Source organism: Sardina pilchardus, chromosome 11, assembly GCF_963854185.1.
Source record: "Sardina pilchardus chromosome 11, fSarPil1.1, whole genome shotgun sequence".
Lineage (NCBI taxonomy): Eukaryota > Metazoa > Chordata > Actinopteri > Clupeiformes > Clupeidae > Sardina > Sardina pilchardus.
The window spans coordinates 4,885,032-4,903,674 of record NC_085004.1 but is presented as its reverse complement, the minus strand read 5'-3'; the positions used below and the strand labels follow the sequence as shown (position 1 = coordinate 4,903,674).

General features: G+C 45.6%; 1 protein-coding gene across 3 annotated transcripts; it reads right to left on the bottom strand.

Annotated features, from left to right (window-relative positions):
- Positions 1-2,238: 2,238 nt before the first annotated feature.
- Positions 2,239-18,300, bottom strand: bod1l1 (biorientation of chromosomes in cell division 1-like 1). 3 transcript variants are annotated; one of them, XM_062549060.1, is made up of 32 exons: positions 18,108-18,300; positions 17,608-17,732; positions 17,206-17,396; positions 16,410-16,982; positions 15,886-16,035; positions 15,220-15,389; positions 14,471-14,567; positions 14,092-14,206; positions 13,904-13,967; positions 11,870-13,763; positions 11,680-11,747; positions 11,104-11,203; positions 10,873-10,919; positions 10,685-10,766; positions 9,955-10,038; positions 9,803-9,834; positions 9,605-9,665; positions 9,113-9,159; positions 8,428-8,500; positions 8,231-8,289; positions 8,056-8,125; positions 7,870-7,928; positions 7,511-7,583; positions 7,189-7,328; positions 6,940-7,012; positions 5,065-5,120; positions 4,532-4,607; positions 4,313-4,380; positions 3,931-4,054; positions 3,625-3,808; positions 3,406-3,474; positions 2,239-3,238 (listed from the first exon to the last, which is right to left on the bottom strand). In XM_062549060.1, exons 1-32 carry the CDS (start codon positions 18,222-18,224, stop codon positions 3,112-3,114), a joined length of 5,268 nt encoding a protein of 1,755 aa, XP_062405044.1. In that variant the 5' UTR covers positions 18,225-18,300; the 3' UTR covers positions 2,239-3,111. The 3 variants fall into 3 exon arrangements, with proteins under 3 accessions (XP_062405044.1, XP_062405045.1, XP_062405046.1); XM_062549061.1 differs by having other exon boundaries at positions 6,940-7,014; positions 7,221-7,328; XM_062549062.1 differs by having other exon boundaries at positions 10,736-10,766.
- Between the last annotated feature and the right edge of the window lie 343 nt (positions 18,301-18,643).

The window sequence follows — 18,643 nt, the reverse complement described above, 5'->3', positions numbered from 1 at the left end:
AAAACCTGTCCATCCCAAGTGCACAGACATTTTCTTACGTATTGAGAATGACAGCCCAACAATGGAGCCCACACTCCCCCTGATTTGTTAAAGTCTTTAGTGGATGCAAAACCTCGTTGGAACCCTACTACTTTTGAACGTACTCCATATTGGCCAAGGCATTCATGGACCTTTAAAGGTCTTGGACCATTAAAGTTAGTTTTGCATGTGTAAATGGCTCGCACCTGCACTGTGCAAAGCTGGTGTGTCCAAATGTGGATAACACCGAGGGTAACACCCCTTTAAGTCAGCTGTCCCGCTGAGCGAGAGAATGAAAAGATCACAATGATGTGATGGTGTACTTTAGCACAGTTAGGCACACACAGGAAAATGGAGTCTGCTATGGCCGCCGGCCCAGAATGAAAAAGGACGTGGAAAGATGGAGAACACTTTAAAAGCTTTTGGCTCAGTCAGCTGTCTGGTTGGAGGCTAGAGAGATGTCCTGTATCTCGCTCTCCCTCTCTCTCTTACCCCCTCTCTCTCAGCCTCTGTAAGGGACAGGGAGTGGTCTTTCCTCTTTGGGGACCTGCCTAAAGGGGGTTGGCAGAGGCTCCAATGGCGTCCCATTCAGGCTGTCCACCCAGGGGACAGAAAGGCCTGCAGGTGTTTAATGTCAGACGTGAAGCCAGCATCGGGAGCACATCCCACGCGGAGGACTAGCGCACTCCCAGTGCAGAGCACAGAGGTGCTGTGCCTTCCACACCTCCAGCCCAGCCCAGCCCAGCCTTTCCACCAACTAAAAATAACAATTATGGAAATGTCTTTTCTGAGTTCCGCTTTTGCCAGTTATTTAATGTTACAACCGAGTATTTCAAATTTGTTTCAGGTGTTTTCTCCAGCAGGAAGGAAGAAGTTTCTGTTTTATGGTTGGGTGGAAAGTTTCCTACTTTTTCACGTTCTTCTATAAACCCATAATGGTCTCTCCCTCTCTCTCTCTCTCTCTCTCTCACACACACACACACACACACATTCATTCACACATGATTATTCTTACAGAAGCACTTTGATGTTTTGAGGAGAAATCCCAGTTGCTGCTCTCCTCTTCACCAGGACAACCAAAGATGTGTGTAGCGCCAACCAGTGGCCAATGATGGCCTCCTCCCTGAAGTCGAGCAGGGCCACCGAGTGTTTTCAGTCCGGCCGTCCTGTCTGAAGTAAACCAGCGTCCATGGACTCCTCCAATACCATCAATACCTGAAAGGGGCGTTGTGAGGCTGCCAGTGTAAGTGGCACCATGAAAGCTGATCCAAGCTCCGCACAGGAGTGGGAGGGGGAAAAAAAGAGAGGTGTTAGTCTAATATTTAGGGATTGGATTGCATCTGCAGGAAATACCTGAAAGAAACATCTTTAAGGATTGGATTTAGCGTTCCACAGGAATGGTCGGAAAGACGAAGGGGGGGGGAAAGCCCTTTCCTGGGGAACACGGTGTCCTTTTCATGGCTGGCTCCAGTGCATGAGGGCTCCAATGCGAGCGGCCTGCTGCAGCGCTGCGCTCCATGTTCTTAATGCACTAACGAGCCCAGCGTGGGCCCAGATCATTAATAGCTTGTCACCTCCATTCCCCATTAGTGGCCATGAATTGCCTCTCTCTCTCCATCTATAAACAGACTCTGTTATTTGCCCATCATATACAGCCCTGCCTTTCACTCAGCCTCTTCCACTGACAAGTGCCAGCCGAAGCTCTGCGGTAGAAAGGAGTAAACACACACACACACACACATGCATGTACACCCACATAAACACAAGGCCTACTTCACATCTGTTTATTTCATGCATCACAGTGCTAAGTCAGCAGCTGATGGTGAGTGGAAAGTGACTGATACACACGGAGGAGTTGGACAAGTAAAGAGTCTACTACTGAATGTACGGTTTCAGCAGCAACCATTTTGGATTTCAGATTTGGATATCAACATATCTTTGACCAATCTGGTGTTATATTTTGCTTTGTTTCATTTATTTTTTGGTATTAAAATCACCGCCTGGGTTTTATTGTCATGGTCTTCTTTACCTTTTTGTCTGCAAGTGAATGAAAAAGAGATGTTTAGCAGTCAAACACACACACACATTATGATTTTTGTTTTGCTTTTGTCTGAATCATCCGACCTTTGATTAACCCAACCTTATTTACCTGAGTACTAACGTGTACTATTTGTTTGCATTTCTGCAACCTCTCTGAATAGGAATGGAATGGCCATGGGGTACAAAGAGGGGCTTTTATTGTGTAAACACTGATGCAGAGCAGCAGTGTGTGTACAGCAATGCTGAAGTTAAAATACAAAAACCATACAAATACGTACAGAAACGCAAACCTGGCAACACACACATAATCGTACATCTAAAATTTACACTGAAGGAAAAAGCTTACATTCTTTTTTTACATTCACAGAATGAATATGCATGTCAAACATGACTGAATGGAATAATGGTTAAAAAGAACATTTTAAAAGCACTTGGAAGAAAAATGGATTGTTTTCTTTTCTTGGGACACTAGTCAAAACAGACATGGTATTTTTCTTTAAGACTTGCTCTGTATATTACAAGATCTTCGCTACTTTGTTAAGCTATTACCAAAGAATGCGGCGTCACGCACGCCTCAGTTGCCATGTCCTGTCTTGGATTAATGACACTAAAAACACTTCAACACTAAAATTCACAATAAGCTGAGTGGGACTACTATCTGTCTCGTGGCACTTGGTATGGTTCTCTCGCTCACTCACTCTCCCCACTCCGATGAAGATATGCCTCTATCAGGGTCACATCAGGGTCAGCCTCAGTCCTGGGGAACTGTTTTGACAGGAGCTATAACGAGGCAGGAATACATTTAACTGCTGTTAGTGCGAGCGTAGTCTAACCACCGAGCTCTGCTTTCATTCTCCTCTTCTATACAGGCCGGCGGATCGTTCACAGGGGTAAAAAACAGACTTTGCTATTGAAAGAATCTAATAAAAATAACTATTTACAAAAGGTGAATGATTTTTTTCTTTCTTTTTAAAAAGCAATTAATGTATGTCCTGAGAGCACATGTCCAGGTGTATGGGTCCTTGGCTCTACTGAAGCTTGGCACAGGTCACTTCATCTCTTGGAGCGCTTGGCTGGGGGCTCCTCTGGTCTCTGGGCTCCTCGGGTGCGTGGGGTTGGGGGACTGACCTCCCGCTTGCGTCCACCCTTGGCTGCTGCGGCCGTCTGCCCTTTCGCACCACTACAAAAAGAAATGAAAACATGTTACATTTGCCGCCTGAATAGGGGTGTTCACTGTGTATTGCCAACAACCCCCTGCCTCACACGCACACACACAAAACTTACTATGATGAAATTAAATAAACAAACACCCACACGCAAACCCAAAGTCTTGTTGTGTGGACATACCGTGTGTTGGGGGTGTTATCCTCCTTCACTTTGCTCAGCGCTCGAGTAGAGGGCTTACTGGGCTTATTCCTGAGACAAGGCACATACACACACACACACAATTACATTCAATAAAGCAGAAAGGTCCATTCAATAAAGCTAAAGATAAAGGTGTCTACGACGATAAACATGTGTGACTGTGGGAGACACAGTGGCCCAGGGTCAGCCAGTCCGACTCACTTCTCCGCCTCCAGACGGGCTGCAGAGCGTGTGGCTCTGGGCTTGGCCTCTGCCTCCTCTTCTCCTCCTCCTCCATCTTCCTCCTCTTCCTCTTCCTCCTCCTCTTTCTGCTCTCCCTCCTGCTCCTCCTCCCCCTTCTTGGCTCTTTTGTCCGGCGTTGGTGTTGGTGTTGCCATTGCTTTGTCTGCAGGGGACAAATAAAGCTGTTCAGCTGACGTGCCTTAAGGACACACACACAGGCCGTTGCATCGCCCCAATCAAACAAACAAATCAACAAACAAATATGCAAACTGCTGCATGGAGTACCCGTGTCTTCTGTGGAGGCGGTGGCTGCGGCTGCGGCTGCGGCTGCTGCTGCTGCGGCTGCTGCTGCTTTGGATGGCCTTCCCCGACGAGGCGTCTTCTTCTGGGGCTTGTCGGACTCCTCTCCCTGCGTGGAAACCAAACACTACCACTCAGCACCACCAATCAAGCACAGTGGACAGAGCTAAGCTCACAGGAGGCACAACATGAATGGCTAATGGCACCAATAAAAGTATCTTTAGAGAGGAAAGAACACAGGAACAGTGCACCACCCGCAGTGCTGTGTGTTTAGGGAGAATCCTCAGGTCTGTGCCAAAAGATGTAGCACGTCTCTACGTCTCTACCAAAAGATGGGGGGGGGGGGGGGGTTCCGAGTCCAACTCACATTATCAGATTTCATCTCTGCTGAGCTCTCCTGCTTCTCCTCTTCTGGCTCTTCAGACTGACTCGATGCTGAGGAAAGACAAAGAAAACAAACAGCAGAAAAACAGGCCGGTTAGAAATAGGAAGAGAGAGACATAGGGACAGCAGGACACAGACAGACGACAGATGAAAGCACGTCTGAATAGCGAGGACGGTGAACATCACAAGACTGGAGTCTCACCAGTGCTGTCCTGAGGGGCCTGGCCTGAGGACGACGCTGTTCCATCGGAGCTCTTCTTCTCCTCAGCAGGCACCTCCTACAAACACACAAACACCGCGGCTCTCTCACAATAGGGTATCACATGTCTCTAGTTGCAAAAAGCATTGACACAAATAGGCTGGGTGAACCACAATAACGCCAGGAACATAGTGATTTGGTGGTTGTGAAGTGACCTGAAATAATCATGAAATGGGCCACTTGTCCACAAGAGGGCACTACAGAGCAAGAGTAGACAGATAATATTCATTTTCTTCATGTATGCTGGTGATGGTATTAGAGAACCATTCTGAGTATTCATGAAAACAAACAACCTTTGCTAAAAATGCTTGGCATGTTAACCCAGAGTAAGCGGTTAGCATGAATGTACTCAATTATAGTTTAACAACACGGGGTTGATTGAACTCATTCGTAATCAGAATTTTGTAAACTACCGTTTGGAAAAGGGACTGTAAAATAAAACATTCGTAGACATTCAGGGGTAAAATAACCCTCACCTCTCCAGAATCCTCTGTTTCTTCAGACCTTTTCCTCTTCAGCCCACCAGGTCTCCCTGTGGGGACAGACACATTACAGATGTACAGCAGATGCACTGCACTCAAATCTGGCTCACTACACTGGAGGCCAACAGACCACTAAAAACACTCCAGAATGATAGATCATTTACAAACTGTGTTGAACTGAGAATGAAACCGGGGTCAAAGAGGATCTGGTTTGTCTGGATCATCCGTACAGGTCATAACAGAAGCCTATCTACTGTATCTGTTTATGTTGATGTTTTCTAGCAGACATAAACATAAACACAGATATCTGCCACTCTTGCTGAGATAAACCACACTTGGCAACACATGGCTTTCCTATATCTGCACACTGTTGGACTGTTTGAGAGTACAAGCTCATAACTGGAGTAACTATTTGATGTCCACATTTACAAACAATGCAGCCAATCCACCCAGGTAAGATGCATACAAATCTAGCAGATCCATAACCAGAGGGGTATTTCACAAAAGCAGAATTAAGACATCCAAGATAAGGGCTAAAGCCAGGTTTGACATAGCGTTGTCTAGTCATCCTTGCAAAACTCGTTTCACTAACGCCAATCCAGGATGAATAGGAGGAGCGTCTACGTCAAACCAGATTATTCGGTAAATTATTCGGGATGTGTGCGCGTTCTCGTTTCTCCCCCAAATAACAAATAAAAAAGAGGCGAAAAATAGCGTCTTGCACACAAAGTGAACATCCGGTTTAGATATAGACTAACAACGAGGTAAAGTTGTACTTTTTTGGATGGGGAATCATGATTATTTCTGTTACAATGCGGGAGTAGGTGTGGCAGACCAACTGAATGCAAATTTACGCACGCACCCACGTGTGAGAGCTTCCTTGTCTCGGCACGTAACGTCATTAACGTCATTATCTGCCACCGCAAAGACGCACAAAGTATGACAATATATATCTTTATTTTGTCTTAAAACCGAATTAGTTGAAAACACCTTCGAAAAATGTCCCCTCCACTTCCAATCAACTACTACAGTAGGCTATTCATCAAACGTCTGTCAAAAAAAGAAGCAAACAACGAGTATGTCATTAATTATAAGGCCACCATAATTTAAATGATATCCATATAGTATTGGGCAGACATTCTGCTGTGTTTTGCGAGTAAATGCAGGTGGCAAATAGTATATAAATGGAATACAGCTCTTAAAAAAATCGCATGGAGGTCTGATTTGAATGACATCTAGCTGAACCAATCAGATGATGTAATTACCATTAGAATTAACTTAGCTTGGCTGTTAGCCTGGTCGGTACCAGGCTAGCTTCAGAGAATAAATTCCCATGGCAACTTATGTAGCATCTCTTTTGTGAAACCAAGTCAAGGGTAAATTCATCCAGGATAACCAAAACATCCCGGTTTAATCCCTTATCTAGGTTTTGTGAAATACCCCTCAGCTCTGTCTACTGGAATGTAAACGATCATCAGTGCCATGACTATGCTGCTGGGACTCATGTTATAAGTGACTCATGTGTAGTTGTTTGTGTTCACCTTCGGTGTTTAGTGACTTATGTGCAGTTGTTTGTGTTTACCTGCGGTGTTTAGTGACTTATGTGCAGTTGTTTGTGGTTACCTGCGGTGTTTAGTGACTTATGTGCAGTTGTTTGTGTTTACCTGCGGTGTTTAGTGACTTATGTGCAGTTGTTTGTGGTTACCTGCGGTGTTTAGTGACTTATGTGCAGTTGTTTGTGTTTACCTGCGGTGTTTAGTGACTTATGTGCAGTTGTTTGTGGTTACCTGCGGTGTTTAGTGACTTATGTGCAGTTGTTTGTGTTTACCTGCGGTGTTTAGTGACTTTTGTGCAGTTGTTTGTGTTTACCTGCGGCGACTTCTTTGGTCTGGGCTGCTGAGCGTCTGCCTCTGCGCACAGTGGGCTCCTCTGCCTTCTCAGTCTGGATAGACAACACAATGAAACAAATAGATAAAGAACTGGTACAAGCACTAGAATGAGTCTCATCCAGGCCAAATGGCTCCCATGTCCCAAATCAAAGGCTAATGAGCAATGACTATATACTGTATAGTCATTGCTAATGACCATCATCTCCACAGGAGGAGAGGACAAACCCACCTCCTTCTGCCCTTCCTTTCCTCCTTGCTCCTCCTTCTGCCCTTCCTCTCCTCCTTGCTCCTCCTTCTGCCCTTCCTCTCCTCCTTGCTCCTCCTTCTGCCCTTCCTCCACTGCTTGCTCCTCCTGCTGGCTCTCTGGGGCTGTTGAGGAGAATAGGTGACTTTAAATCAGGACACATGCTGGATTATCAGTAACCATTACCGTAATTTGCCAACTATCAGCAGAGATTTATACATTGGTTTTGCAAAATGTATTATTATAGCTATGAGGTTAATACACGGGGCAGTAAATGTGGTATTAAATTAAGCTGAGCAGGACGTACACTGGGCAGTGGCCTTGGAGGAGCGTCCGCGACGTGGAGCCTCCTGCTCAGTGGCCTTCTCCCTCCCCGCGTCCTGCACAGACCAACAGACCAGCAAAGAGGTGAAGGACAAGCAAAGAGACGGTCAGCACTAGGGTTGCCACTAATATCAACACAATATTTAAAAGTGAAGTAAAATAAGATTTTTGATTTTTCTGAGAAATATTGATGTTCACAAATTATTAGCGTCAACGTTGTTGACAATGTGTCAACTAGTCGCAGCAGGCCTAGTCAGTCCAGAGACTGCTTTGTGCTTTGTGCACTGTGCGTTCACACACATGTTCGTAAAATCAGGATGATGTGCGTTTGGTGACCCTCACCTCCACCTGTTGCTCAGAGCTCTGGTCACTGCTGACCTCCTTCTCTGCCTTGGGTTTACCTATCAATCCACAGACAGATTATTGAGCAGACATGGCTACAGCCAAGACCAGCCAACTGTGCAGTGGATGAACACGGTCACAAAAGCTTTGTAAAACCGAATCCAGAATGGGGGAGATGAGTCTTACTGGTGTCCTTGGCTGCTGCCACAGCACTTCTTCGTCCTCTGCGGGTCACTCTGCCCTCCGATATTTCATCCTGAGAAACGGGAAGACGGGGAATTAGGACATGAGCTGAGCTGAGCTGAGCTGGGCTGAGAGATACACAGTGTGGCAGATTAAGAGGCAAGAGCAGATGAAATACCATCTCGGACACATCCGATCCCCTCTCCTCCTCTTGACCATCCGACTGAGAGGCACTGCCTGCAACAAGAGAGCAGATAGGTTGGTTGGTATGTGTGTGTTTGATTATGTGTATGTGTGAGTGCTTTACTGTTGCTAATTTGACATCACACACACACACACACATAAGCAGACAGAGACACACACAAGTCTACTCACTGGACTGCTTGACTAGTCTGGCCTGACGACCTCTCCGAGTACCTCTCGTCACCTCCAGTCTCTCAGGTTTGTCCTGGAACACCAGTGAGAATTTATCAAAAGGCATGGGAAACAGTCCTAATAGTCATAACAACTAATATGCTAAATCCAGTTTGTCATTCTACTATGCATATGTGCATAAATAAATGCTAGGGTGCATCAAGTGCCCCTCTTTCTTTCAAGTTGATGACGACTTTCAAGGCAGTCAGCTACAACCATGAATAGTGGAGATTGGAGGTAGTACCGCTGACAAGTTTTCTTTGTCATTTTATGTGCTAGGGAAAATGTACAATGTTCACCAACAAATGTAAATCTTAGACATTCAAAAAATACATGCAGCTGTTAGGTTTTTTGTAAACAGAAGCTAGATATGTCATTAACTGTCATTATTCAGTTTAAATGTAGTATAAAGAAGATTATTGGAAGATAACCAAAATCGGCCATAATATGAAATATTGTCAAAATGAAAGTGCATTGTGGTACCCCTAGATCATTATCAATCTTCATCAAACTTCATATTAAGTGTCTATTCAAATGGCATAATATTATCCACCATAGAAGAGTTTTTGAAAGGAGGAGTCATTTGATGCACCCTAATGATGGCACATCATAAAAAGCTGCATGGACTCAATTCTCCAATACTTACTGCTTCTGGTTCCTTCTCTTCCTGAGGAGTTCCGTCGGGTGTAACACCTGCCAGGCCAAGAGATGAACCAGGGTCATACCAGAGACTCCACTACAGAACTTTACACTCTGACCTCTCCACTTACCAAAACACAGTTCATATGACTAAGAACTACAATTACCTTCATGCAAAGGGGTTTGAAATTGTACATATTACAACAGTAATAGAGAAATAATTTTTTAAAGGATGAACATACATTATATGTTCTATATAAAAAGACCAACTTGAATAGTTGAATGATAACAATTGCCTACAAATCAGAAATGTGGCAGTGTCCAAATGTCCAACATTTCATTATACCTCACCTTAAATACAAAGATGGGACTGAAATATATAGTCAATTAAGTTTAATTCTGTTTGTGTTGGCTGAATTGTATGGATATAAAGGATATTATTCTTAGATATACATTTCTAATCCCACTTTACACGATCACACTACCATTTAAGACTTACTTGTCTTCTGTAAAGCCTCCTCCTGTTTAGAGGAGCCATCTTGTATCCGGTCCTCTTCAGCCTGCTCAAATGAAACAGCACAGAGCGCTCCCATTATGAACGCATAAACAGTACTTTTACAGCCCCTAAAGTCTTTCTGCCTAAGATTATACACATTATACACAAACACGTTTAATATGGCAATGAAACACTCCATACCTGTGTCACTGCCGACTCACAAGGAGCCTCTCCTAGGATATCGCAGAGAGAATCAGACATTATAGCACAGAACAACACAGCATATACAAACTAAGAAAATAGCGCTGGAGTGTAAGCATGTTTCGCTGTTCTGTTAATGGGTTGTAAAGTACCTTCTTTACAGCTGGAAGGTCCTTCAGTCTTACTTGTGTCTGGCTGGGTAACTTCAGTAACATCAGGCACAGCAGAAGTTGAGCCTTGGCACAGAACAGAATGGAGGAAAGACACATCAGTCAGCACCTGAGAGTGCACAAAGAGCTCCGTTCGAGAGCTTTGTTCTGGTTTGATGTTGAGGATAATCAGATGAAAGGTCTTTGTTTATTACATTTATTCATCTAGCAGACGCTTTTATCCAAAACGACTTACAGAAAGAGAAAAACATTGAAGCTACAGTGCAGTGGAGACCTAATGGCCTATGCAGACCACACCATTTTCTGTCTTTTTTTGTGCACAATGATCTTTTACAATTGACCATGTTAGATTTGGCGATGCTTGCCGCGTTTTGGTCGTAAGACTGGATTATGCTAGATTTTTGGGAGTAACGCTGTAGAATGTCACAGACAATAAATCATTGGTTGGTGAATGTGTCACATTACAAGACCCTTGCTCCTTCAGGCATCGTTCCCGACTTTTTATATTCGGAAATGACACAGGAAACTTGTCGGCCACGACACAATTGTGGCAAAATCGGGCTGAAATCATGTAGTCTGCACAGGCCAATAGAGAGAGGGAAAGAAGGTCAGAGTGCAGCCATTATAAGTACTAGTGAAAGTGTGGCAGGAGGAGTAAGTGGTTGCTGATGTGGCCCTACAGCATTAAGATACTGAGGTGCTCAGATCTCACCGCTCTCTGACGGAGAGGCCAAGGTCTGGCTGGACGTCCTTCTGCCCCTACCTCTCGATTTGGTCTCCTCTGCTTTCACATCCTTGGAAAAAAGGCATAAATACATGGGGTTAGCACACACATTATGGAATGCAGTAGCGTTTTTAAGGTCCTCTTTCCAAACGTTCAGTCAAAATGTCTTTACTCACAATAGAGGGAGCCTGGGACTCTTGGTCGTTCTGATCAGCCAAATTATCTATTGTGAACATAGAAAAAAATCTCTGTGATTAAATAGAAATGTGACAGAAAGGTATGACAAAATGAACACAGAATTATTGATGGAGTCGATTGGTAGCTTTTAATAGCAGACACCACCTGCAATTATATTATTTAAATATAGGTCATATAAATATATAATATCCCAAAAAGAAGAAACACACCCTCCATGTTCTGTGATGGTGAGGTAACACTTGTGGGTTCAGAGGACACTGTAGCAGCACAAGGCTTTTCTTCCTCGCTGGGCTTCCCAGCTGGGTCCTCCTGTATCAAACACCACCACACACCATATAAATAAATACACACAGCAGTGACAGGATATTATCAAATTATCCCACTTATTGAACGGCTAATTGCCAAAACGAGAAAAGAGACTTCACACAATGGGTATTGTAAAATTATTTTGCTACCGTTTTGTGGCTTCTGCTGAGAAAACAAATAGAACTTGATAGTTTCAGGTGTTGCGTGACAACGTGTTTTTCGCTGACTCAATGCAATTCCATTCCAGTAAGCGAACGTATTAGAATGAAAGACATGAATCAAAAACACAAAATCTGTTGTCATTGACTGCGGTCATTTTATACTTTGTAGCAAGCATTATATACTTTAACAGACCTCTGAACATTGGGAAGGCCCATTGATGTGAATTGAGCGTTCTGCAGCACTCTGAAGAGCTGTGTAATGAGAGAGATTAGAAGAGCTAAGATAAATGTAGTAGCACATCAAAACATTATCCTCACCTTCAGCATGACTTCCTCTTGAGTTACCACAGGAGACTCCACAAGGGCTGCTGCGCTATCCGAAACATCTGCAAATCACAAAGGTTATTCAATCCAACATGCAAAAACACATCAGACTTTCAATGAAAGCAAAATGTATTGAGGACTTGAATAAGGTCTGAAAACTGATGCATTTGACGGCACACGGTACCTTCACCATGAGCGGGTTGGTCTGCAGGCGTTTCCTGTGATGGTTGGATACCCTCAGCTCCCTGAACAGCTCCAGCAGTATCCACCCGTGACTCCTCAGCAGCCGGCTCAAGGGAAGGCGGGACCTGTTCTTCAGCAGAAGTGGCTGCTTCCTTGGCAACGGAGGCCATGTGACTGTCAATCAAACTGGGCGACAGCGTCATGTCAGGGTCCATGGAGAGCAGGGTGAGAGCTGCTTCCTTCATCTTCATGTCCGCGTCCTGCAGCGACAGCCCCGCACTCGTGCTCACTTCCTGAACCGGTTCAGTTTCCGCAACAACCCTTCTCTCCGCCGAGCTGCACACCTCCATCAGGCTTAGCAGGGCGTCGGCCTCGGCTGGCAGAGGCCTGGGCTCTCCCTCCACCTCCTCCTGCTGCTCCTCCTGCTGCTCCTCCTCGCATTCGGCGAGCCGCGCAGCTACATCCTCCTCTTTGGGCTCTGGGGTGATGTCACTCAGGGCATCAAAAGCGTCATCAGAAACGTCGACAGAGACGACGGCTGTGTGAGCATCTGTAGCCACAGCGGGTACTGCCTCCAGACTCGCCTCTTTGGGCTGAGAGGACGTCTCTGCAATGGGGGCCTCAGGAGTGGTTGGTGAAAGAGGGGAAGCCATCGGTATGTCCACTGCTTTGATGCCTTTTCTCTCTCCTTGGGCTTCTCCCTTCTTCTCGGGATCTTTGGCCTTCTTTTCGCTCGCTCTCTTCGTGGCCTTGGTCTCCTGTGACTTGTCAGAGGAATGTTCCTCAGAGGGTTTCTTCTCCTCTTTCGAGCTGCCATCTTTCTTTTTCTCCTTCACTGAGTCCGCTTTACTGGCTGAAGCAACGCCTTTGCTCTTAGCATCTTGACTGGAAACTTTCTTGTCTGGTTTGAACAGTATCGGAGATTTCGGCTCCTCTCTAGACTTGGACCTTGACTTCTCGGACATCTTCCCCTTTGATCCAGGCTCAGCGTCTCTGCTGTGCCGAGCTTCTCCATCACTCTCAGAGATGGACTTGGACAGATGCGGTCGTTCAGGCGAGCTGTAAGCTCCTTTGACCTTGTCCTTGTCCTTATCCGAGTCTTTACTATCGTGCCTGGACCTGTGCTTCTCAGCGTGTTTCACCTCGGACAAACTCTTGGATCTCTTGAGTACTTCCTTTATGAGCTTGTCCTTCTTCCTGTTCCCCTCCGATCCCTGCTCCAGATCCGACCTCTCCTCCGAGGATCCTGTGGAATCCAGGTGAGGAGGAAGCTGTCGGGGATCGCTTTTGCCAGTCGCCTTCTCTCCTTTGGTCCTTTCTTTGTCCTTCTCTTTGTCTTTCAGGGCCTCCATCATGGGGGTCTTAGTTTTCTTTGGCCCAGAGTCTCTGTGCCCTTCCTCGACAGCAGATCCCTCGGATACAGAGGACCTCGCCTCCCTGCCAACAGACGAAGTCTTCTTTTCCACCTTCAATTTTGAGGTCTTCTTCTCCCCTTTGTCCTCAGAGGTGACCTTCACCTCAGTCCCCTCCTTCTGAGAGCTCTCGTCACCGTGAATCTCCGCTTTCTTCTCGACCCTCTGCTTGAGTTTGGTGGATTCATCGGACATGCTACGGTCCCTTTCCTTTTCTTTACGGTCTTTGAGGTGCTGGTCTTTGCGCGAATGCCGGTCAAACTTGCCCGAGGTCCTCTGTCGGAGCAACTCATCGGACCCCTGCTCCAGGTCCAGAATGAAGGAATGTGTTCGGTTTTTGTCCACCAGTTTCCTGGGCTCACTGGGTTCCTCTGAGACACTAATGCTCTTCCTCCTGTGGACCTCCTCAAACACAGATGACTCAGAGGCCTTCCTCAAGGATTTTGAGGACAGGCTCTTTGAGATGCCCGCCTTCTGAGAGTCCTGAAAGAAAATTTGAGTTTACTCATCTAGCAAACACTTCTATCCTAAGTGAATAAAACAGCAACAAATAACAGAGAGTAAAACGACAATAGAAAAGACCACAAAAGCAACGAGTTATTATGGCAGAAGACGGCCCTTACATCTTTTCTCATGGCATCCCCTTCTGTGTCTCCCTTCTTTTTGTTTCCAGCATCACCCTCCTTCCTAAACAGATAAACATAACCAGCTGGACATCACTCATTTAAGCAAACCTTCATAGCCAAGAGCGCACTTAAAGGTCTGTAGACACATAATAAAACCCGACATTAAATAGCACACAGATACGCACCTTGAGTCTCTCTTTCGTTTCCGGCTGAGGGCCACTTTCTTCTCCAGCACTTTCTTCTCCTTGCAAGCCTCTTTGGCCCTGGGTCTTGGTGTGTCGTCCACTGCCTTCTTTTCATCTGCGTGAGATTAATGAAAGAGTTCTCAGACCCTCAGGGGATACGTTGCATTAAGCGCATACACAGCAACAAGTGATGAGACACTTCACAAGACATCCAAAAAACTCTCCACACAAATAAAAATGGCATTACAAATGTATCAAGTGAAATAAAAAATGTACAAATCTGCATTTAGAGGGGAAAGACTAACAAGTCTTCCAACTTGCCCTAGAGTGTGAATAGCACAGAGATTTGGAGAGGCAAGATGTTGTTTGAATGCTGTACCTGGTTCCTCCATCTGAGACTGTTTACTCCTCCTCTTCTCCTCGAAGCGTTCACGGTTCTGCTGTCGCTTCAGCAGCCTCTCTTCCTTGTCTTTGGCCTATGGACAGAGGCATAGACATTATACGTGGGGAAAAAATATAATGTATAACAATATAATTAAGCATTATCGCACGAGTGGGAGTGGTGTTGTTGGCCAATATCGCCACGGCTGTGGTTCGCCGCAGGCACGAAGCCGAAGGCTGAGTGCCGTAGGTAACTACAGCCGTGGCGATATTGGCCAACAACACCACGACCACGAGTGCGATAATGCTTTTATACAACAGTTCCATTGCCAGCAAAAAAAAGATACCCGAGTGCATTTTTAGGAAGGATTATTATTATTTGCCATCGTTTCATTTAGCCCAGTACCTCCGCTATGCGAAGTAGGCCTAGCTCAGAACGCTTGTGGCTGCTATGCAACTGCTAAATCAAAGAACGGAATGCCATCTCTGGTTAAATCAAAGCGAAGAATCAACCGTCGCGGAGTGATTATTAGCTGTGAAGAGTCACCCGTGGTGATATCGGTTAATATCACCACTGATAGAACGTGTCTCGTCCAATCAGATATTGCTAAATCGTTCGACCGGACCTAACTGTTGTATAAATGTTTGTAACGAATACACATTTCAGTGACACGATGAGTCATAAGTGGATGTGACGTGACAGTAGAAACTCAATAATAACAGCGGAGGGATGCTGTTTACACTTACTGCGGAACGCCGGCGTTGCTCAACGGTGACCTCATCATCGGAGTCGCTATAGTAACGAGAGTAGAGGAACGGTTTGTGCACGTAACCTTGGCGACGGGCCCCAGGCTTACGCTCCTTGTTCTCCTCGCCGTCATCGGTGTCGTCTTTCTTCTTATTCTCTACCTTCTCATCTGCAACACACACACACACACACACACACACACACACACACACACACACACACACACACACACAGTCAGCTGCTGGGACTTGTTCCCTGACAATGGTTTAATAAAAAATATTTTAAGTGAAGAAGTGTCTACATAACTTAAGGAATAATATATAGAATGCTGGTCATTATCGGGAAAATAAGTACCGACGGGGCGAACCGGACCCCGATGCGAAGCGGAGGGGTCTTGTTTCGCCCTGAAGGTACTTATTTATATCAATAATGCCGGTATTCATTTTTTGGCCCTTTTGCCTTTATCAGTACAGGACAGTGAAGAGGAACAAGGAAACAAGTGGGAGAGAGAGATGGGGCGGGATCGGGACATGACCGCAGGCCGGATTCGGACCTGGGTCCCCGAGGGCACTCGGACCCGTAAATGGTACGGACCCTGCAGCCTGCTGTGCCACAGCACCCCCCAATAATATTCATTTTTACAAGAGTGAGTGCAAACAGATGACCTTCTGATGTGATCTCGCCCTCCTCGGTAGAATCGGATGGCTGTGGCTCGCCATCACTCTCGCCCTCAAATGAGGAGAGGTCACTGGTGTGGACCGAGCTCACTGTGATGTCACTCAGGCCCTCGAGATCGGAATCCTCCAGAGAATATTCTAGGAAAAAGATGCATGGACATGCGTCAGGCACTAACGGAAACCATTTCACTTTTCTATTCGGAAGCATCTCTCAGTATCAGGACACAGGGACTAAGGAGCAATGGCATTCATGTCGATAATGAACAAGCCTACAACAGAACTTATTCCTATGTGATGAACTGATTAAATAATGTGCAATTAATCATATGAACTTATACAGAGCAAAAACATGAATGCCTCTTACACAGCCTCTATTTATGTTAAAAGAGCAGGTAGTATACAGTTCATGTTCCTCCATTCATATTCAGTACCAACAACACGCTGAAGGAATTACCACTATTCAAATGATTACACTACCCATCATCCACACCAAGGCAGAGCAGGGATCCTACCTTCTTTAAGCCTTTCTCTGGCTTTCTGTCGGATGCGCTGTTTCTCATTAATGGTCTTGCTAGTGTCCTGCTCTCGGCTCAGAGCCTCCTCTGCAGTCTTGGAAGGTGATCCACTCATACTCTTGTCCTTGCCCTCCTCCTCTTTAGCGTCCGTCTCCTCCTCAGCCTCTTCTTCCTTCACCTCCTCTTCCGCCTTCACGTCCTCGCCCTCCGACTCTCCGTCTATGTCCATCTCTTCGCTCACATCCTCCATCTTTATCTCGGTGCTCAACATATCCGCTGCGGCCTTCTCGGCCTCTTCAGGCTGCTTCTCCACCTCTTCGGCCTCCTCGTCCTCCTCCACGAGGCTCATGTCTTGTTCTCCGGTACTGCCATTCAGCATGGACTCCTCTGTGGCCTTAAATGCAGCCTCCTCCGCTGCTCTAAGCACAGCCTCCTCTGCTGCCAGGTCCTCTGCTGCCGCCTTCAGTCCCCTCTCCCCGCCGGCACGGATACTCGCCTCTTGGTTCAGGGAACTGATGGTGTCCAGGATGGACATGGCGTTTGTACTAGTGCCCGGTGCGGACATCACAGCTGAGGGAAACAAAAAACAGTTATGAGCAACGTTCCTTTAGCTCAGTGATCCTAGATGTTGTACTACATCATTGGTGAAGCAACTCCCTTCATTGAAAGCAAGCTGTCAAGTCTAGAAATGTAACGAAATCATAGAGAGGTGCTATAGCAGCAATTGGGCCCCTACAATAGGAAAGACTGGCCATTGATCAGTTGCTCAGGTTCAGATCCACAGTCTTATTACCTGATGGTGGAAGGTGGAAGGCCTGCATCTCTTCCCCTGGAGGGTAATATGCAGAGGGTTCCTCTTCATGGCTTCCTGGAGATAAAAACTCTCGGACCACCTTCTCGACCTGTGGCCTGAAAATGTGGTGGATTTTTGGATCCACCACTTGAGCCACAATCCTATCCACTCCTTGTTCGAGCATTCCAGATCTGAGCACACAGAGTTATAGAGCATGGTGAGAGCTTGCTGTGGGATCAGTTGATCGAATGTTTACATTATTATTTGCAAACATATGATAGTAAAGTAAACCTATGTTTAAAACATAAACCTATTAATACTTTGCAAATAATTCTATGCCCGCAATATTAATGAATAGTTTCCACAATCCAGAAGTCAGTGTGTGGGCTGGTGGTAACTCACTGCAGTACTAATTGTCTGATGTTGTTTCGCAGTTGGTTCTTGTTTAGATGAGGACTCCATGTGTGGTTCGAGAGGTGATTTGATACAAAGTTGTCCACGCGTTGTCTCAGGTTCAAATAAGCAGGCTGAAAATATGTGCACATAATCTTATTGTCACGTTAACGTCATTTGAAAACTCTAGCAGCATGTTTAACGCATGGTTAAACAACAACCAAGCTGAATCAAGCTTTGAAACGTGAAAACATGGTTTGCTCTACACAGTGCACACGACAGCTGGTTATTAGCCTCCGTTTTAATATTAGTCAGTCTGGTAACCAGGGTAGCGGTAACGTTAGCATTATAGATCTTGATAGGGCGTAAACTTCACATCTTGATTAAAGCTGTTACCAAAAACAAAAGATGAAAATGTATTGATGCCAATTACTACTAGGTTGGCCACTGCCGATCCCCATTGTTACGAGTTAACGTTAACAACAGACACTTCAAGTTAGCAAGCTTACCTTTGTATCTACGTCGGCTAAACAGTCTCTTCTGAACTGATCAAAAAGTCCTTGCGTTTTTAAATGATTGACGATCATGGAGACCAGCTGTGGGTCTCCCGGAGGTAAACCAGCCATGAGTACAGATAAGAATTAAAAGTAGATTTGCTCTGCATTAATTTCCTCTCATTCAAAACCTAACACAGTATTTACACCGCCATTTTTGTTGGACGACATAACATCCGGATGCACTTGATTAACTACCGGGTCACGAAAGCTGGCATGTTCAACATAATCAGGATTTCGCCATTTAGCTAGAGCAAGCTGTACCAGAGCCCGCCCCACCAGAGCCTCTGGCTGTACTCTGGTAGGCAGTATTAATTAGCATACTTGCATTCTTCGATATAGATCCAGCCATCACTATCTTTGTGCTCTTAGATATTGCATAGTTGGATTACGCCATTCGATATTGCAAAGTTAGGACACAAGAAATTAAATATCCTACAGTCAAGGGCATGTTGCAAAAGGTTTTCTCCGCTTTGCACGCATGATATGAC

Bases quoted from the DNA above. Each gene is read 5' to 3' on its own strand.
- bod1l1 (XM_062549060.1), bottom strand. From the start codon at position 18,224: ATGGCTGGTTTACCTCCGGGAGACCCACAGCTGGTCTCCATGATCGTC. The intron at 14,568-15,219 runs GTAAGTGTAAAC...CTCTGTCCATAG, and splicing joins AGCAACGCCGGCGTTCCGCA to GCCAAAGACAAGGAAGAGAG. The intron at 11,748-11,869 runs GTACCGTGTGCC...TGTGATTTGCAG, and splicing joins CCAACCCGCTCATGGTGAAG to ATGTTTCGGATAGCGCAGCA.